Raw genomic sequence first — 15844 nt, 5'->3', positions numbered from 1 at the left:
GCCATGAACCATGACACCCAGTTTATATTTCAAATCAGGAAATGCCATGTGTCCAATTTTCCTCAGAAGTGGTCTGGCCTTTTAAAAAATATTTCTATATGAATTTTAGGACTGTTCTTTGCCTGAAATATGCCACTAGGATTCTGATGGCAGTTACATTGGATCTATATGTTCCTGTTGGTAGTGTGGACATTCTGATAAGCTTTATTCTGAGTCACAGGGTATCCTTCCATTTAGCTTCATCTTCTGTTTCTTTGACCAGTGTTTTGTTTTTGTTTTTGGCCTAGACCAGACTGGCTGGGAACTCCCCAAGTCCCACCTGCCTCTGCTTCCTAAGTGCTGGGTTTAAAGGTGCACACCACTAAGTCTAGCTCAAAAATTTAAAAAAAAAATATATAGACTTCTAATCAATTTTTGTTAAAACATTAAGAATTTATGTTTAAAGAGTAAGACACAGCCAGGTTGGTGGTGGTGCATGCTTTTACTCTGATGGCACAGGCAGGCTGCTCTCTGTGAGTCAAGGCCAGCCTGGTCTACAGAGGTAGTTCCTGGACAGCCAGGGGATATACAAAGAAACCCTATCTCAAAAATAAAACAAACAAACAAAAAAGAGTAAAAGAGTAAGATACGTAAGAGTTTCAGAAAATGGTATGGCATTTATTGAAAGACATGTAGTTGAACTATAATTATGTAAACTTAAATGGCACATGATGATTAAATTAAATTAAATTTATCTTAATTTTGTATTTACATTTTCAGTCCAGATCATTACATTCATGCAGTGGCAAGAAGCAATGATTTTTTTTTTCAAATGTCCATCCTCTTGAGAAATGCAAGAGAGTTCAGCTGAAGTTGTTATTTACTGTTTGAATATATGATAACCTAACAGTTTAAGAAAGCCAAATCCTAGGAAATTTAAATGTTATTTGTGATATACAAAACACACGAATATATATATTAACATGTGTGTATTGGCATTATATGTATGTTTATTATATATAGTAGTTATATCTGTTTTTTGCCTGTCTTTGAATTTTTCCAACATTTTGAACTGTTCAGATTTTGAGCCTACACACAAAGAGGATTATGGTAGCTTTAAGAGTCCATTGATGGGTTGGGGGTTCCTTCTGCTTTTCTGGGATATCAATAATGACATCTTCACATAGCTTGGCCTCAGAAAGTGTATCCTGTGAAGGAACTGTGTCTTCCAAGTCTTGATGTTGGGCTGTATCAGAAGGTTCCTGCTCTTCTGGGACATCAATCACAATGTCTTCACATGACGTGGATGCAGCAGCTGCATTCTGTGAAGTATCGTATGTCCAAAGCCCTGATACTGGTCCTGGGGCAAGTGAGGATGGCTTTGAACCTGCAGATACTACATCTTGTGATGATCAGGAAAGCAAACTTGTGTGTTCAGAATGTTCCGAGTCTTCAGAAAAACTTTTTTTTTCTGGATAACATTTCATTGTTCTCCCTTTAAAATAATATATAAATTTATTAGTCAGGGGGCTCCTTCTGCTCTTCTGGGATATTAATCATTACATCTTCACATAGCTTGGCCTCAGAAAGTGCATCCTGTGAAGTATGAGTCTTCTAAGTCTTGATGTTGGCCTTTATCAGGAGGTTCCTGTTCTTCTGGGATATCAATGACAATGTCTTTACATGCCTTGGATGCAGCGGCTGCATTCTGTGAAGTAATCGAGTGTGCAAAGGCCTGATATTGGCCCAGGTGTGAGGATGGCTTTGAACCTACAGAAACTGCATCTTGTGATGATGAGGGAACATCATCACTGAACAGACCTGTGTGTTCGGTATGCTCCGGGTCTTCAGGAAGACATTTTTTTTTCTGATGCCCTCTCATTGTTCTCCCTTTAAGACAATATAAATTTATTAGCCAAAAGTTATTTTTACCATTCTAAAAATAGTTCTGCTCTTTGTCCTCCCCAAATTTGAAGAGCCTGTATCATGGTACTGCTTTAAGTATGTTCTTATTTCTTAAATTACTAGAGTAAATCTTATGTCTTTGGGTTGGGGTGATACCTCAATCTGCAAAGTGCTTGCCACACAAAAATGAGGACCTGAGTTCAGTCCTCAGCAGAGGTCCAAAGCTGGGCATGCTTGCAGTCCTGTGCTAGCGAGACAGAGTTGGATCCCTGGGGCTCTCTGGACAGTGATCCTAGCTCAATCTGTGAGCCTCAGGACAGTGAGAGACCCTGTTCCAAAACCCAAACTGAACAGCTCCTGAGGGGCCACACCCGAGGTTCACCTCTGACCTTTCCTGCACATGCAGACGCTCCCCCCCCCCCATACACACTCACACTAACAGAAGTTAAACAGCTGTTACTTACCCAGGCGTCTTAGTTGTTGAGAAATATCATCTCTGAGATCGGATACATCCCACATGGCCAGGAAAGGGTCAAAGCAAGAGCCTTCCTCTGCCTCTTGCACGTAGGGTTTGTAGGAAAATACATGGTAATGGGCAATGGCCACGAGAAACATTTCAAGGCATATTATAAAATCCTACAACAGCCACAAAAATATTTATCATCTTTGGCTTTAAATCTAGTTTTTCAAAATGCTAACATTTTCAAAGTTATATAGGGTGTCAACTTTTAAAATATAATCCAGATTATATTCATATTTCAACATTTTTTCCACTTCAAAACATGACAAACCAAGGTTTACATCTCTTTTGCCCTCCCTCAGTCATGTATTTCTTAATCTGTTCCCCAAGGACTGAAAGGAAACATGCAGATATATGTAGACCAGGAATAAAACCATTACCAATCAGGACCTATGGGCCATTTCTCTAGGGCTCCCGCTCCTCACCATAGAGCAAGCTAACAGTCTTGCTCACTGTTTGGATATTTGGGGCAACACTGTGTCAAACAGCTTAAACAGTAAAACCTCTTGAGTTCACTGACAGCACTACTTACTTGCAGGCCCGTGGTCACAGCTTCCGCACTCTGCCATTCCCACATACCTTTTTCAGAAATAAAGCCAACCTTCACCAACAGTGCTATAAGGCCTGCTTGCCTGTATGTCAAGAAAAGGTAAATGTCAAATCTAGATCATGAAATGACCAACTGTTTATGGAATTAGGGGCTCGGGAGGGGGCTCGGTGTATAAAGCACTTGCTGCACAAGTGTGAGGACCTGAGTTAAAGTCACAGAAGCCAGGGAAGGCTGGCATGGTGGTGCACATCTGTAAACCCTGTGCTCCTGCAGTGAGCTGAGAGGTGGGTTAAGAGAACCCTGGGAAGACTGCAGGCTGGTGATCCTGATGTGTGCAGAGTAACAGTTAAGAGACCCCATCTCAAATGAAAGGCGAGGACCGATACCCAAAGCTGTCCTCATTTCCACATGCACACATGGCATGGACATGTCGCTACTCACACAATAAACACATACATATCATATACACAAAGAGATTAAAATGTGCACCTAAAAACAGTGAAGTCCCCACTGTTCTGCCTTCAGGGCATATTTCAAAACAAGTTCTGCTTATATTAAATATACTCACCCAGCATTACAAATTTATTCTACTAGTTTCATAAGATGAATTTCATTATGTATTGTCAGAACTTCATCATTTGGCTCATATATCATTTTTGCTTTGAAACTATGTACAAACAATTAGATTCTAAGTTCTAACAGCTTGTAAGTAAAGGCTGATACTCAAGTGTATTTACATGTGCATTCATGACTAGAATTTGATTGTATTATTCATTCATTCATTTAGATACAGGGTCTACCAATGGAACCCTCGTTGTCCTAGGACTTGTTATGCTGACCAACCTGTGCTTGAACTCAGAGATCTGGCAGCCTCTGCCTCCCAAATGCTGAGATTAAAGGTATGTGCCACCATGCCTGGATAATGACTAGGATAAAAAAATAATATTTATTGCTGGCTGTGTGTGTGTGCACACACATGTAACATGTTGTGTGTGTGTGTAGGTCAGAGGACAACCTGCAGGAGTCATTTCTTTCCATCTACCTCGTGGGCTCTTTGATGGAACTCCAACTGTCAGGTTGGTGATGGCAAGCATCTTTTCCTGCTGATCCATTTCACTGGCCCTATTAATTTCAGTTTTGTTTTATCTTCCTTTTTAAGGCTTACTTCTTATGATTGGTGTGGCAGGGTGCCAGAGGACAGGTTTGTGGAGTTGGTTCTCTACTTCTACCTATACAGGGGTCCTGGGGATTAAACTAAGTTCATTAGGCATGCATAGCAAGTGCCTTTCCCCAGAAAGCTAGCCTGCCAGCCCACAGCATATCTGCATTATAATACCATCGAGTCCCAGAAGTCTCTATAGCATATGATGTATGCCTTCAACTGCTAATGATTACTTCTGGCAGTGCAATTTCATGAATTCCTTCTCCTTTGCCCTACTGAATTGCTAAACTGGATCTGACTGTTTCTATAACTCTTAGCACCTATCCTGTCCTAACACCATGACTAGTTTGCTGTTTGCTTTGTGACATTGAGGACAGACAGTAGGGCAGTAGATACACCAGGCAGACACTCTGATGGATCTCCAGCCCTACCTTGTGTTTTAAAGGACACTTACTGATAAACATTTCCCTGTCATTAAGTATTTTCTCCCCAATTGATATTGTTTTATTTATGACAGATTTTAGGTAATTTATTCATTTTGAGACAGGGTCTCACTATGTAGCTGACTGGCCTCAAACTTGCTATGTAGACCCTGCTAGCCTTGAACTCATAGAGAGTCACCTGCTTCTGCCTCCCCGGGGAGTGCTGGGATTAAAGGTACACACCACCACACCCAGCATCAAGATATTTAGGCTATCTCAAATTATCTTCATCTTTTAAAAGTCACAGTGGCCATCTGACTACTTCTTTGATTGTTCAGATACAAGATAACACAATGTGGCACAATAGGCTGGTCTACAACTTGCTTTATAGAGCAGGCTGTCCTCAAACTCACAATGTGAGATTCTCTTGCCGCCCTGAATACTGGGATTACAGGTATGTACCACCACACATGACTAAGATTATTTGTTTTTTTATCTTTTTAAAACTATTTAATATTTATTTTAATATGCATGCGTTTTGCCTGCATGTATGTATATGATGCATGTGCAGTATCTGCAGATACTAGAAGAGGGCATTAGAACCACCTGGATCTGAAGTTACAGAAGGTTGTGAGCCACTAATCTTGTTAGTGTTGGGTCCTGAGCAAGAGCAGCAAAGCGCTCTTGTCTGCTGAGCCATCTCACCATCCCTGTTTTTGTAAATCTTACAATACCTGAAGGGATGGCTTTTTAAAAAGATGTCCTTGTGTGTGTCTGACTGCAGGTATGTGCATATGCTCACAGAGGCCAGAAGAGGACTTCAGACCCCTTGGAGCTAGAGTTACACGAGGTTGTGAGCCGCCAGACATGGGTGCTGGGGACCAAACTGCAGTCCTCTGGATATGCAGCACACTCTCTTAACTGCTGAGCCTCTCTCCAGCCCCAAAGACATCTTCCTAGTTCAGGTTGGCCTTGAATGGTAGTCCTGCCTCAGTCTTCCAAGAGCTGGATTACAGACAGGCACCACTGAGCCTGGCATTGTATTCACATTATTTAAAAAACTTCCTTAACCAACAGTTTTATTGGCATTTATAAAATGAGAATATTTAAGAGCAAGCAGTACTTACCAAAACAAGACAAAGGCTACCAGTTTGACACAAAGAAATTTGCCAACGGGTTTTATAGGGCTAAGCTCTTCCTTCAGCATGTTGTAAAGCAGCAGGAGGCAGCATATGGCAATCTAGAAACAAAAGCAACATTCAACATTCTGCATACATGCATTTTGCCTGCATGTATGTATATGATACATGTGCAATATCTGCAGATACTAAAAGAGGCCATTAGAACCACTTGGATCTGAAATTACAGAAGGTTGTGAGGAAGACAGTGACAGAACCTTTCCTTAAGGCCGAAATCAGAGTCTACTGACGTTTTAGTGCTTTTTTTTTTTGGTTTTTCGAGACAGGCTTTGTCTGTGTAGCTTTGCGCCTTTCCTGGAACTCACTTGGTAGCCCAGGCTGGCCTCGAACTCACAAAGATCTGCCTGGCTCTGCCTCCTGAGTGCTGGGATTAAAGGCGTGCGCCACCACCGCCCGGCTAGTGCTTTTAATATGTTGCTGAAGATGCATATATGTGAGATTTCTCAAGAGAGGTATGTAACATTTTTCCTGAATATGTTTCTAAGTGTTCACATACTGGAACTCAAAGCAATAAACAAATGATATGAATGGAAGGTTTCCTTCAGTCAAAAAAAAGGCAACACAAATTACCACCACTTTTATAAAAACTTGATTATTATTATTAGCTAGTCTCTCGTGTAACATTTACACAACACACACAGTTTATAAGGCAACACGTTAAATAAGTACAGTTTCAGCAAAACTGTGATCATGAAATCTACATCACACAAACCAGTTTCCTTGAGAGCAGTGTATAAGTCCAGCTGGCCTTACTTCTTAAAATAAGTGCCCACATCTTTAGAGTCAGTTATAATAACCAACCAGCATTTCAACAGCAAGAAGCATTTCTGGAAGCTTACTTTCCCCAATAAAACCAGGAGATACTTTATGCTCTTTTAAAATACTTCAGGATATGAGAGCAGTACAGCAAGAACCAAGCTCAGACCCTTGCACTGGAGCAGGACCACCCAGGGTGCATGTCACACACTCCCGGGACCTGGGTTCTAGCTGTAGTACCATTAAAAACAGACTCTTAACACTGAGCCGTTTCTCTGTACATAGGAACTGTGACCCTCATGCTGGGATCTGACCCAGGGCTGTGTATAGGCAAACACTCCAGGCACATTCCACAGTCATAACCCAATTTTCTAACATCTGTCATGACCTAAAATGAAATTTTGTTCCTCAATATCTTTTTCAACTGAAAGTAGCTAACTTTTGTGTATGTTTCATAAGTTTTACTTTTAGTATCTGTCTAAATGCCAATGGGAAGACCAAACTATGTCCACCGGGTTTAGAGTGTTTCCAGTCCTTTCTTATAATGGGCATTACATCCCAGAAAGCAAGAACACTTCTACCATTTCTTTAGAGTACATTCCCAGAAAAAAGACTGCTGGTCATGGAGATGAGCATGAGAGAAAGCTCTGGAGATACACACCATTTATTTCCGTTATAAACTTCCTTCCTTCCTTCCTTCCTTCCTTTCTTTTTTTTTTTTTTTTTTTTTTTTGGTGTTTTGAGAAAGGGTTTCTCTGTGTAGCCCTGGCTGTCCTGAAACTCACTTTGTAGATCAGGCTGGCCTCAAACTCAGAGATCTGCCTGCCTCTGCCTCCCAAATTCTGGGATTAAAGGCATGCAATGCCATGCTCGGTTCCATCATAAACTTCTAATAATTTATGTATTAGAAGTGTTTGTTACTGTACTGTAAAAAGCACTATCCAAAGACTTTAGATGAAATACACTTCAGCTTAAGAGAGCCTTTCAGTTCCTAGAACAGCACTCATTTTTTTTTGAAAAAAAAGGTCATTTTTAATTTTCCTTTAATTTTAAATATAGATCAGAGATTTAAATTTTTGCTGTTTTGTTTGCTTATTTATTTGGTTTTTTGAGACAGGGTTTCTCTGTGTAGCCATGGCTATCCTGGAACTCAATCTGTATGTAGACCAGTTGGCCTCGAACTAAGAGATCTGCCAGCCTCTGCCTCCCAATTAAGGTGTGAGACAGCACCACCTGGTGAACTCTTCCATTTTTATTTAAACTCTCTCCTCTCATGCCAATTAGACTTTTCCCTCTTAATGAATAGGTCTATTGCATTATGTTTTGTTTATTTAGAAGGCACATCATGCTTATCCCCACAAGGCTGTGGGGTCACAAGAGCAAACAGCTCTGCATGTAAGTCACCAAATCATTCATGAACATATTACTGTACTTCTATATTGTATAAAGGTATACATTAAAGCTGTTTCAAGTTCCATGTACAAAGTAAAAGGTAATTTTTCCTCAAGAAATAGTGCCTGATAATATTTAGCAATAGAAACAAATTTAGTACAATTAAGAAGAATGATGATTTACTTACCACTTCTGACAAATTATTTATTATAACCAAGTAAGTCCTCGCATTGGAGAAACCAAATTTCCCTTCATTGTAGACACCAACCATTTCACATATCCTTAAAAATGGCAAAAATAAACTTTATGACTGACCAAGTAAACCTTATCTTAATATGTACACTTTAGAGACTTATTTTATGCATGTGAATGTTTTACCTGCATGTATACCTGTGCACAATGTGCATGCAATGCCCTTGGTGACCAGAAAAGGGCACTGGATACTCTGGAACTAGATTTCACTAAACCTCTGCAAGAGTACCAAGTGCTGTTAACACTGAATGCTCCACTGAGTGTTCTCCAGCCCTGAACACGTTCTTAAGGTGTAGTGGTAGCAACACTTAAAATTTAGAGTCTGTTTACTTTAGTAAAGTCTGTTTACTTCAGTAAGTCTGTTTACTTTAGTAAGTCTGTTTACTTCAGTAAGTCTGTTTACTTTAGTAAGCCTAATCTTGGTTTTTCTGATGTGTTGTACAGTCTGCTCTCAAAGAATGTGAAAATCGTGGCAATCCTTTGCATTGTTCATTGTAATGGAATCCAGCTTTTATATACGTATTTACACTATTAATCAACGTTGTTTTTCTATTTGTTTTTTCCATTTAAGAATAGAGATTAGTTTTTAAGATAGGGCCTAGTCTGGCATTAAACTCTCAATTCTTCTGCCTCTACCTTCAAGTGCTAGGATTATTTGCCATGAATCACTACACTTGGTTTCTGTCTTGTTGAGAATTAAACCCAGGGCTTTGTGCATACAAGGCAAACACTCTTATCAACTGAGCTATATTCCCAGTCATGTATCATGAAGATAAAAGAAAAAAAGCTAAGGGAAGGCCATACTTACAATGCTATAAGAGTGGTAATTGGTCTGATCACAGTGTACTGCAGGACTCCCAGTTTGCATCGAAAGAGCAGCACTCTGCAGAAGAAAGAGAACATAACATCTCAACTATTCAGTGGCATCAGAACATGGCAAAGCCTCTAAATTAAAATCACGCTGAGAGCTGACACTAATTATATTGAATCCTGCCAATTTCGTCCTCCTAAATGATAGTAGGGTAAGAATGTGGTGGCAACATGGAATCTGAAGACCATTTTGAAAATATTTAATAACTTTATCTCCTAAAGCCTCCCTTCAGCTCCACTATAGTGCAACCCAGAACAGAAGGAACAGAAGAAGGTGCTGGGACCTTGGTCTTTTCCTGTTTCCCACTCTTGCCATGATACACTGCAAACCAACAGGACCAAATGACCTGAGTCTGTGAGTCAAATAAAACTGATTGTCTCAGGAACTTTGCTGACAGAATTGATAGTGATGGCTCTAACTAACACAGGAGAAAAACGGAGGTACAAATGAACTGTGAGCTTGTGCACATGCATGTGTATAAAGCATTGACATTTAGGATGCAGCTTCCTGGTGAATGTGTTTACAGAAAGATTTCCTGGGACAAGGCAAACCACCCTGAGGGTGGGTGGCCATCCTCAGGCTGGGGCCCTGGACTGAACACGAGGCAGTGAGCGGAGTTCCGGCTTTCCTCTCTGCTTCCTGACAGCAGATGCAGTATGACGTCATGCACCTGCCACGTGCCTTTCCCGCCATAAGGGACTGCACCCTCAACTGTGTTCCGAAGTTGCTTTTGTCAGTGACTTTGTCTCAGCAGGGAGACAAGTACAAGACAATTAGCTGCGTGATCACGTGCATGATCATTTAGGCTCCAATTCCCAACTGTAAAAATGATGCTGATTAAACATTTTCTAAGGTTTTCTCCCTCATTACATTGATGAACTTTTCTATTGGGGTAAGCAATGTAAAAATAAAAACAAAAAAACAAAAAACAAAAAAAACCTCTCAACATGTACATTGTAAAAATGTATTTTATTATCTTTCAAACTGTATTACGTGCTACATAGTGTAAGGGCTCTGCCTACTGTCCCCACCCCTTGCAGAGAGCTGACTGATATTTAAGACCCACACAGAGGCCCATCAAAACCAAACACACTTACTCTCCCATCGCCAATGGTGGACACCAGCAGAGTGGAAAGAGATGCTGTTGCTGATCCTTTGCTTCCAGGTATAACATTATATTCGGGATCCGAATTGTTAAATTATTGGTAAGGAAGATCATAAAGTTATAAATGGTGTAAGCTTCATAGCAGTCTCTACAGGTATCGGCATATATTCCAACTTTGGGGAATTTTAAGGCCAACCACTGTGGAAAAGCACAGATGTTAAAGAGAAATGCTACTGATTCAGAAAATGCAACTGAAGGCATTTTTTTCTTTTTTCTTTTTCTTTTTTTTCCCAGATAGGGTCTATGTAACCTGGGTGTTCTGGAACTCACTATGTAGACCAGGCTGGCCTCCAACTTAAGAGTTCCACCTGAGTGATGGGATTAAAGGGATGCAACACCACATCTGGCTAAAGCCATTTTCTTTAGTTATGTCTACTGTGGAAAGTGTTTTTTCCTTTTATTTTCTTTCTTGGGGTGGGGTGGGGTACAAATAAAAGACTTAGTAACTAAAAAGCATCATAGTGAGCAATCAGCATCCTTATGAGAGTCTGCATCTATGGGTTCAGCCAACCCTGGAGCAGAAATATTTGTAACAGCCCCTGACCCCAGGTCTGCACTCTGGCCTCGAACTCATGGAGGTCCTCTTACCTGCCTATGGCACTGATATTCTATCAGGTGTCATAAGCCATCTAGAGCTGACCATAAGGACAGGGGACACACTATGCTGATGCTAACCATTTTATATAAGGGAACTGAGCATCAGCACATTTTGATGCCTGGGGTGGGAAAGTATTCTCTTGTGGCTACGTATGGATGAGGGTAATTACAATATTTCATTCTTTAAAAGATTAAGAGCCACTAATCTTAAATTTAAGCAAGCGAGCAAGGAAAACAGCTACATATTAAAAATATTTGAAATATCTGCATTTTTTCATTATAATATCTTCCTTACCAACACTAAAATAAGTGAACTTGGCCAGTTGCAGTGGTGCATGGCTTTAATCCCAGCACTTGGGAGACAGAGGCAGGGGGCTCTCTGTGAGTTCGGGCCCAACCTGCTCTACATAGTGAGTTCCAGGACAGCCAGAACTACATAGTGAGACCCTGTCTCAAAAACATAAAAACAAATAATAAGTAAAAACATAAAGAAGGAAAAATCTGGGTTGCGGTAGTGCATACCTTTGAGCCTAGCACTCAGGTGGCAGAGGCAGGAGGATCTCTGAGTTTGAGTCCAGCCTGGTCTCCAGGGTTAGTTCCAGGACAGCCAGGGCTACACAGAGAAACCCTGTCTCAAAAAAAAAAAAAAAAAAAACAAACCTAAAACAAAAACAAAAACACAAAAAAAACATGAAAAATTTCACTATCAATCTCTTTTTAAAAGTCAATATTTTGTGTTTATTACTTTATTAAGCATTTTTTTTGGTTTTTTGAGACAGGCTTTCTCTGTGTAGTTTTGGTGCCTGTCCTGGATCTTGCTCTGTAGACCAGGCTGGCCTCGAACTCACAGAGATCTGCCTGGCTCTGCCTCCCGAGTGCTGGGATTAAAGGCATGTGCCACCGCTGCCTGGCTATTAAGCATTCTTTAGTAAGCATAGTTAAGTGTCAGAAGAGAAGCAAGGCGGTAGTGGCGCTTGCCTTTGATCCCAGCCCTCACTGGGGAGACAGAGGCACGTGGGTCTCTGAGTATGAGGCCAGCCTGGTCTACAGTATGAGTTCCAGGACAGCCAGGGCTACATGGAAAAATCCTGTTTCAAAAAACCAGAAAAAAAGGTGTCATAAAAGACTTTTTAAAAAGATTTATTTACTTTATTATTTTATGTGCATGAGTATTTTGCCTACATGTATGCATATGTGCCTAGTGCCTACAGAGATCAGAAATTGGGTTCCCTGGGACTGGAATTATAGTTGTGAGCTGCCATGTGGGTGCTGGGAATTGAACCTGGGTCCTCTAGAAGAGCAAAGTACTCTTTACCAATGAGCCATCTCTCCAGACCAAGAATTCTTAATGCAATACAATGAAAGATACTTACACTACCTAAACTGTATACTGGAACCATCCAAAGAATCCTACAGAAAGTAAAACATAAAAAACACTTAATATGTTTATGATTTAAGTCAGTCAATAGTAGTAATAGCAAATACATTAAGATTTGACCTCATAATAGGTTTTTGAAGTTTGGGTTGTGTGAAATGCACCAAGTGTTGCAGAATCCCCCAGAAGGACACTTGTACCGTCACCAGCATGAAGATACCAGCAATAAACCACGCTTTAGTGTGTACTCCAACCTTGAAAAACAAAAGAACACATTGGTTTAGATTCTGATATTAAAACTATAAAGATCAATATTTTTGTCTTAAATTTTCATTAGATTACTAATACTGCTTTGTATTTCCCAAATAATTAGTAGCAATTAAAAAAAGATTTACTTTTTAGTAAATTCTATGTATGTGTCTGTGTGAATATGCGCATGTGTGAGTGTGGGTACCTGCTGAGGTCAGAAGAGGGTGTTACAGAGTGTGGTAGCACACACCTTTAGTCCCAGTAACTTGGGAGGCAGAAGGTCTCTGTGAGCTCCAGGACAGCCTGACAAAAGAACCCTCCTCCTCCTCTTCCTCAAAAAAAAAAAAAAAAAAAAAAAAGAACATTTACATGATATTTTGCCCATTCCTAGTGTGTTATTTGCTTTCTGTATCTGATTCTTGTTTGCTGTTTATGAGCTATCTTGAGGAAATGCTCCAGTTAAGCCTCTAACCTTGAACACAAAAACAAAACCTTCCTTTAAACTTCTCAGTCCCCTCCACCTATTGTGCTATCATTTCTCAGGCTCCTTCGGAGTCAAAATCTTCAAAACTCATATATTCTCCGGATTCTAAGTTTCCACCACACATTCGTACTTCAACAATTCTGTTCTGGGTTTGGTCCTTCCAGCTTCAGTGATCACTAAGCTCCCACTGACCTTTCTACTTGTGAAGAGTGACAGGCAGGTTGGCAAGAGTGGACAGTATTCAGAATGTCCCCTTGAAACCCTCCTCCTGGGCATTCACTTCATTGGTTCCTTGTGAATTCCTGGGAAATGTCGGTGCCAGGTCTTTGCTGTTCCTTCTCTGTGTCCTTGATCTCAAGCATTCTTTAACTGCAGACACTGTCTAAAGTCTGACCATTAGTACCTAGGTGTGTTCCCCTTTCAGAGGTCGGAACTTAACCCCTAATGCAAACAGCCATATTTGGAGATAAAGCTGATGGGGACTTAGATGAAATGAGGTCATAGTCTCATAGGGCTGGCGATCTCAAAATGAGATCGTTCAACCACCTGAGGATTCAGCAAGAGTATGGCCATCTGCAACCTGAGAGTACCCTCCCTAGACAGCAACCTTCTGGCCCCCATGATATCTGACTCCAAAATCATTTTCAAGACTGTGACAAAACAAATTCCTCTTGAAGGCACTCAGTTCGTGGTATACACATGTGCTTCTGTGTGTGTGAGTGCAGGTGTGCATGTGTGGAGGTCAGAGGTCAGCTCTGGGAAGTCAGCTCTCCTTCCAGCTTAGGAACCAGGGTCTCTTGTTTCTGCTGCTGTGCTGCACAGTGGAGGCTAGCTGGCTGGCAAGCTTCCAGGCAATTCTGTGTCCACCTCTCATCTTGCCATAGATGCCATTCAGGTGGGTTACAGAGAGGGAACTCAGGTGGTCGGGTTTCCTGGTTATTGCTCCACCTGCTGAGCCGTCTTCCACAGCCCAGTTTACGGCCTTTATTATGGCAGAGAGTAGATTAAACAAGACGTGTACCTGCAGTTGAAACTGTTCTGAGGTCCAGACTTGCATATCCAAGTGCATTATTTGACAGGCTCACCCGCACGTCCTCCATTAAACATCCCTGTCAGAACTTGAGGGACTCAACTTGGGGTGTTAGCAGTTTACACCGCAGATTAGAATTGGTCTTAAAGGTTCATGGCACTTTCAAACTACGCTTGAAGCTCACAGCTAAGAGAATACTAAGTGAATTAAGTACTCCAAGGAACACTAAGTGAGGAAATTATATTTATATTATGATTGCTATACCTAAATTTAGGTGGACATATTTTAAATAACAAAAAACTGAACAAATGAGAAATACTTAATGTCATATCATAAGAGTCTTAAATAACTATATGAACTATAATAAGAAAAGCCAACAAAAGTTTAGTGAACAAAATAACCCTACAGACATGTTTGGACACATTATTTAACTAAAATATTTTCCACACTCAAAAGCGGGGGTGGGGGGGTGGGGGGGGTGTCATATGCATGGTATGTCATAACTCTTCTAAAATAATAAAGTACTTTCTGGTTATTATTAATAATTCTAAGTTCATTTTATACATATATTACGGATATGTTAGGTATTCAGCTTGTAATACTTTAGTAATGTCACAACATGATGTCATGTTGTGACATCAACAAGTAACAAAAGGCTGCCGGAGAGATGAGTCAGGTAAGGGGCTTGCCTCCAACACTGCACTGATCTCTTGAGCTCAGTCCTCACTCAGCACTCATGATGGAAGGAAAGAACAACTCCCCCAACTGGTCCGTCCTCTGACCTCCACAAGTGGGCCATCCCACGAATACACCAACAACAAATACATAAAAAAAAAAAAAAGAAACAAATACACGAGGAACTTTTGTAAAACTTTTGCTTTGACTGAGGAGTAACTTCAAGTGGCCAGCATAACTCAGTTGGTAGAATGCTTGCTTGCCTCAAATGAAGAAAGCCCTGGGTTCCATCCCCAGCTTTGAATAAACAGAAGCACTGAGAATGTGGACGTTGGAGGACCATCCTAGGCTACAAAGCAAGTCCCAAAACAGCCGGTCTACATGAGGCTTTATCTCATTAAAGAAACAAATAAAAGATGGAACTTCAAACATAAAAACAATTAGCAAAGTCCAACTAACGGGAATTCTTTCGTTTCAGGAAGCAGGCTAAAAGCTTATAAAATCCAGAACGTAGCTTTCAAGGTAGTTTATCTGATCTGGTCAAGCCCTATATCTGCACAGCAGATATGATTTCAAGAGTAGTTTTCTGGGAACTGATGGGTACTGGCGAAGCATTCTAAGCAGCAACATTAACTATTTTTCTCCACCCGGTCCCACCTCCACTTGTAGCGGCAAAGTGAGATCAGACGGGTCTGTTTAATGTTCAGAGATGAAATGTTTTTCTGACCCCCAAGCATTAAAGGCTGACAAAGGGATTCTGTCAAACAGACTAAGAAAGGGTAGAGGTGCTGGACTCTCTTACCTTCTCCTGTTGGTGAAACTTCGAAACACCAAAGGTAACAAAGATCAGCATGCTTACAATATAAATGAGTATGACCAGGGGTCGGATCCATCGCCTCCAGTTTTTCCTATTGCACACACAGGCCATTTTCATCAGTGAAAAAGCACTGAACAGCCAAAAAAAATGAACCAAATCAAGATTTTGGCACTTTCACTTCTTTAGCTGTTTTCTGTGATGTCAGACCTCAGACCTTTATGATTGGGCAGCTACGGAGGAGGGCGTGACTGTAACCAAGGTTACCGAAGGGCGTGGTGGGAGGGATGCCGGGGAGGGTAGTGGAGGACTGTTGGCTTCCCTAACTTGGCTGGTCTTAGTGGATCCTGAGGAGGATTCCGGAAGCTGTAGGGACTGGGGACGTTTCAGAAACACGTGCTGTATTACCCAGACTTTGTTCCATCTAAAGGAAAGCCTTAGTGTGGG

At 40.9% G+C, this 15844-nt stretch overlaps 1 protein-coding gene across 1 annotated transcript; it reads right to left on the bottom strand.

The window, feature by feature from the left end:
• Positions 1-621: 621 nt before the first annotated feature.
• LOC131901839 (transmembrane protein 184C-like) lies at positions 622-15565 on the bottom strand. Its single transcript, XM_059252913.1, has 10 exons — positions 15386-15565; positions 12269-12399; positions 12144-12180; positions 10106-10311; positions 8946-9020; positions 8073-8166; positions 5666-5778; positions 2937-3036; positions 2349-2520; positions 622-1869 (listed from the first exon to the last, which is right to left on the bottom strand). Exons 1-10 carry the CDS (start codon positions 15515-15517, stop codon positions 1562-1564), a joined length of 1368 nt encoding a protein of 455 aa, XP_059108896.1. The 5' UTR covers positions 15518-15565; the 3' UTR covers positions 622-1561.
• Positions 15566-15844: the final 279 nt, after the last annotated feature.

This window comes from Peromyscus eremicus, unplaced genomic scaffold (genome assembly GCF_949786415.1).
Source record: "Peromyscus eremicus unplaced genomic scaffold, PerEre_H2_v1 PerEre#2#unplaced_489, whole genome shotgun sequence".
In the NCBI taxonomy this organism is placed as follows: domain Eukaryota; kingdom Metazoa; phylum Chordata; class Mammalia; order Rodentia; family Cricetidae; genus Peromyscus; species Peromyscus eremicus.
The sequence above is the reverse complement of the archived record's forward strand: the minus strand, read 5'-3'. Positions and strand labels throughout refer to the sequence as shown.

What these genes read in the sequence shown, in the direction of transcription:
- LOC131901839 (XM_059252913.1), bottom strand. Translation starts at nt 15,517, where the DNA reads ATGAAAATGGCCTGTGTGTGCAATAGGAAAAACTGGAGGCGATGGATC. An exon ending in CCACCATTGGCGATGGGAGA is followed by an intron (nt 9,021 to 10,105) that starts GTAAGTGTGTTT and finishes TTTCTTCTGCAG; the next exon opens with AGTGCTGCTCTTTCGATGCA. An exon ending in TAAATAATTTGTCAGAAGTG is followed by an intron (nt 5,779 to 8,072) that starts GTAAGTAAATCA and finishes TTTTGTTTCTAG; the next exon opens with ATTGCCATATGCTGCCTCCT.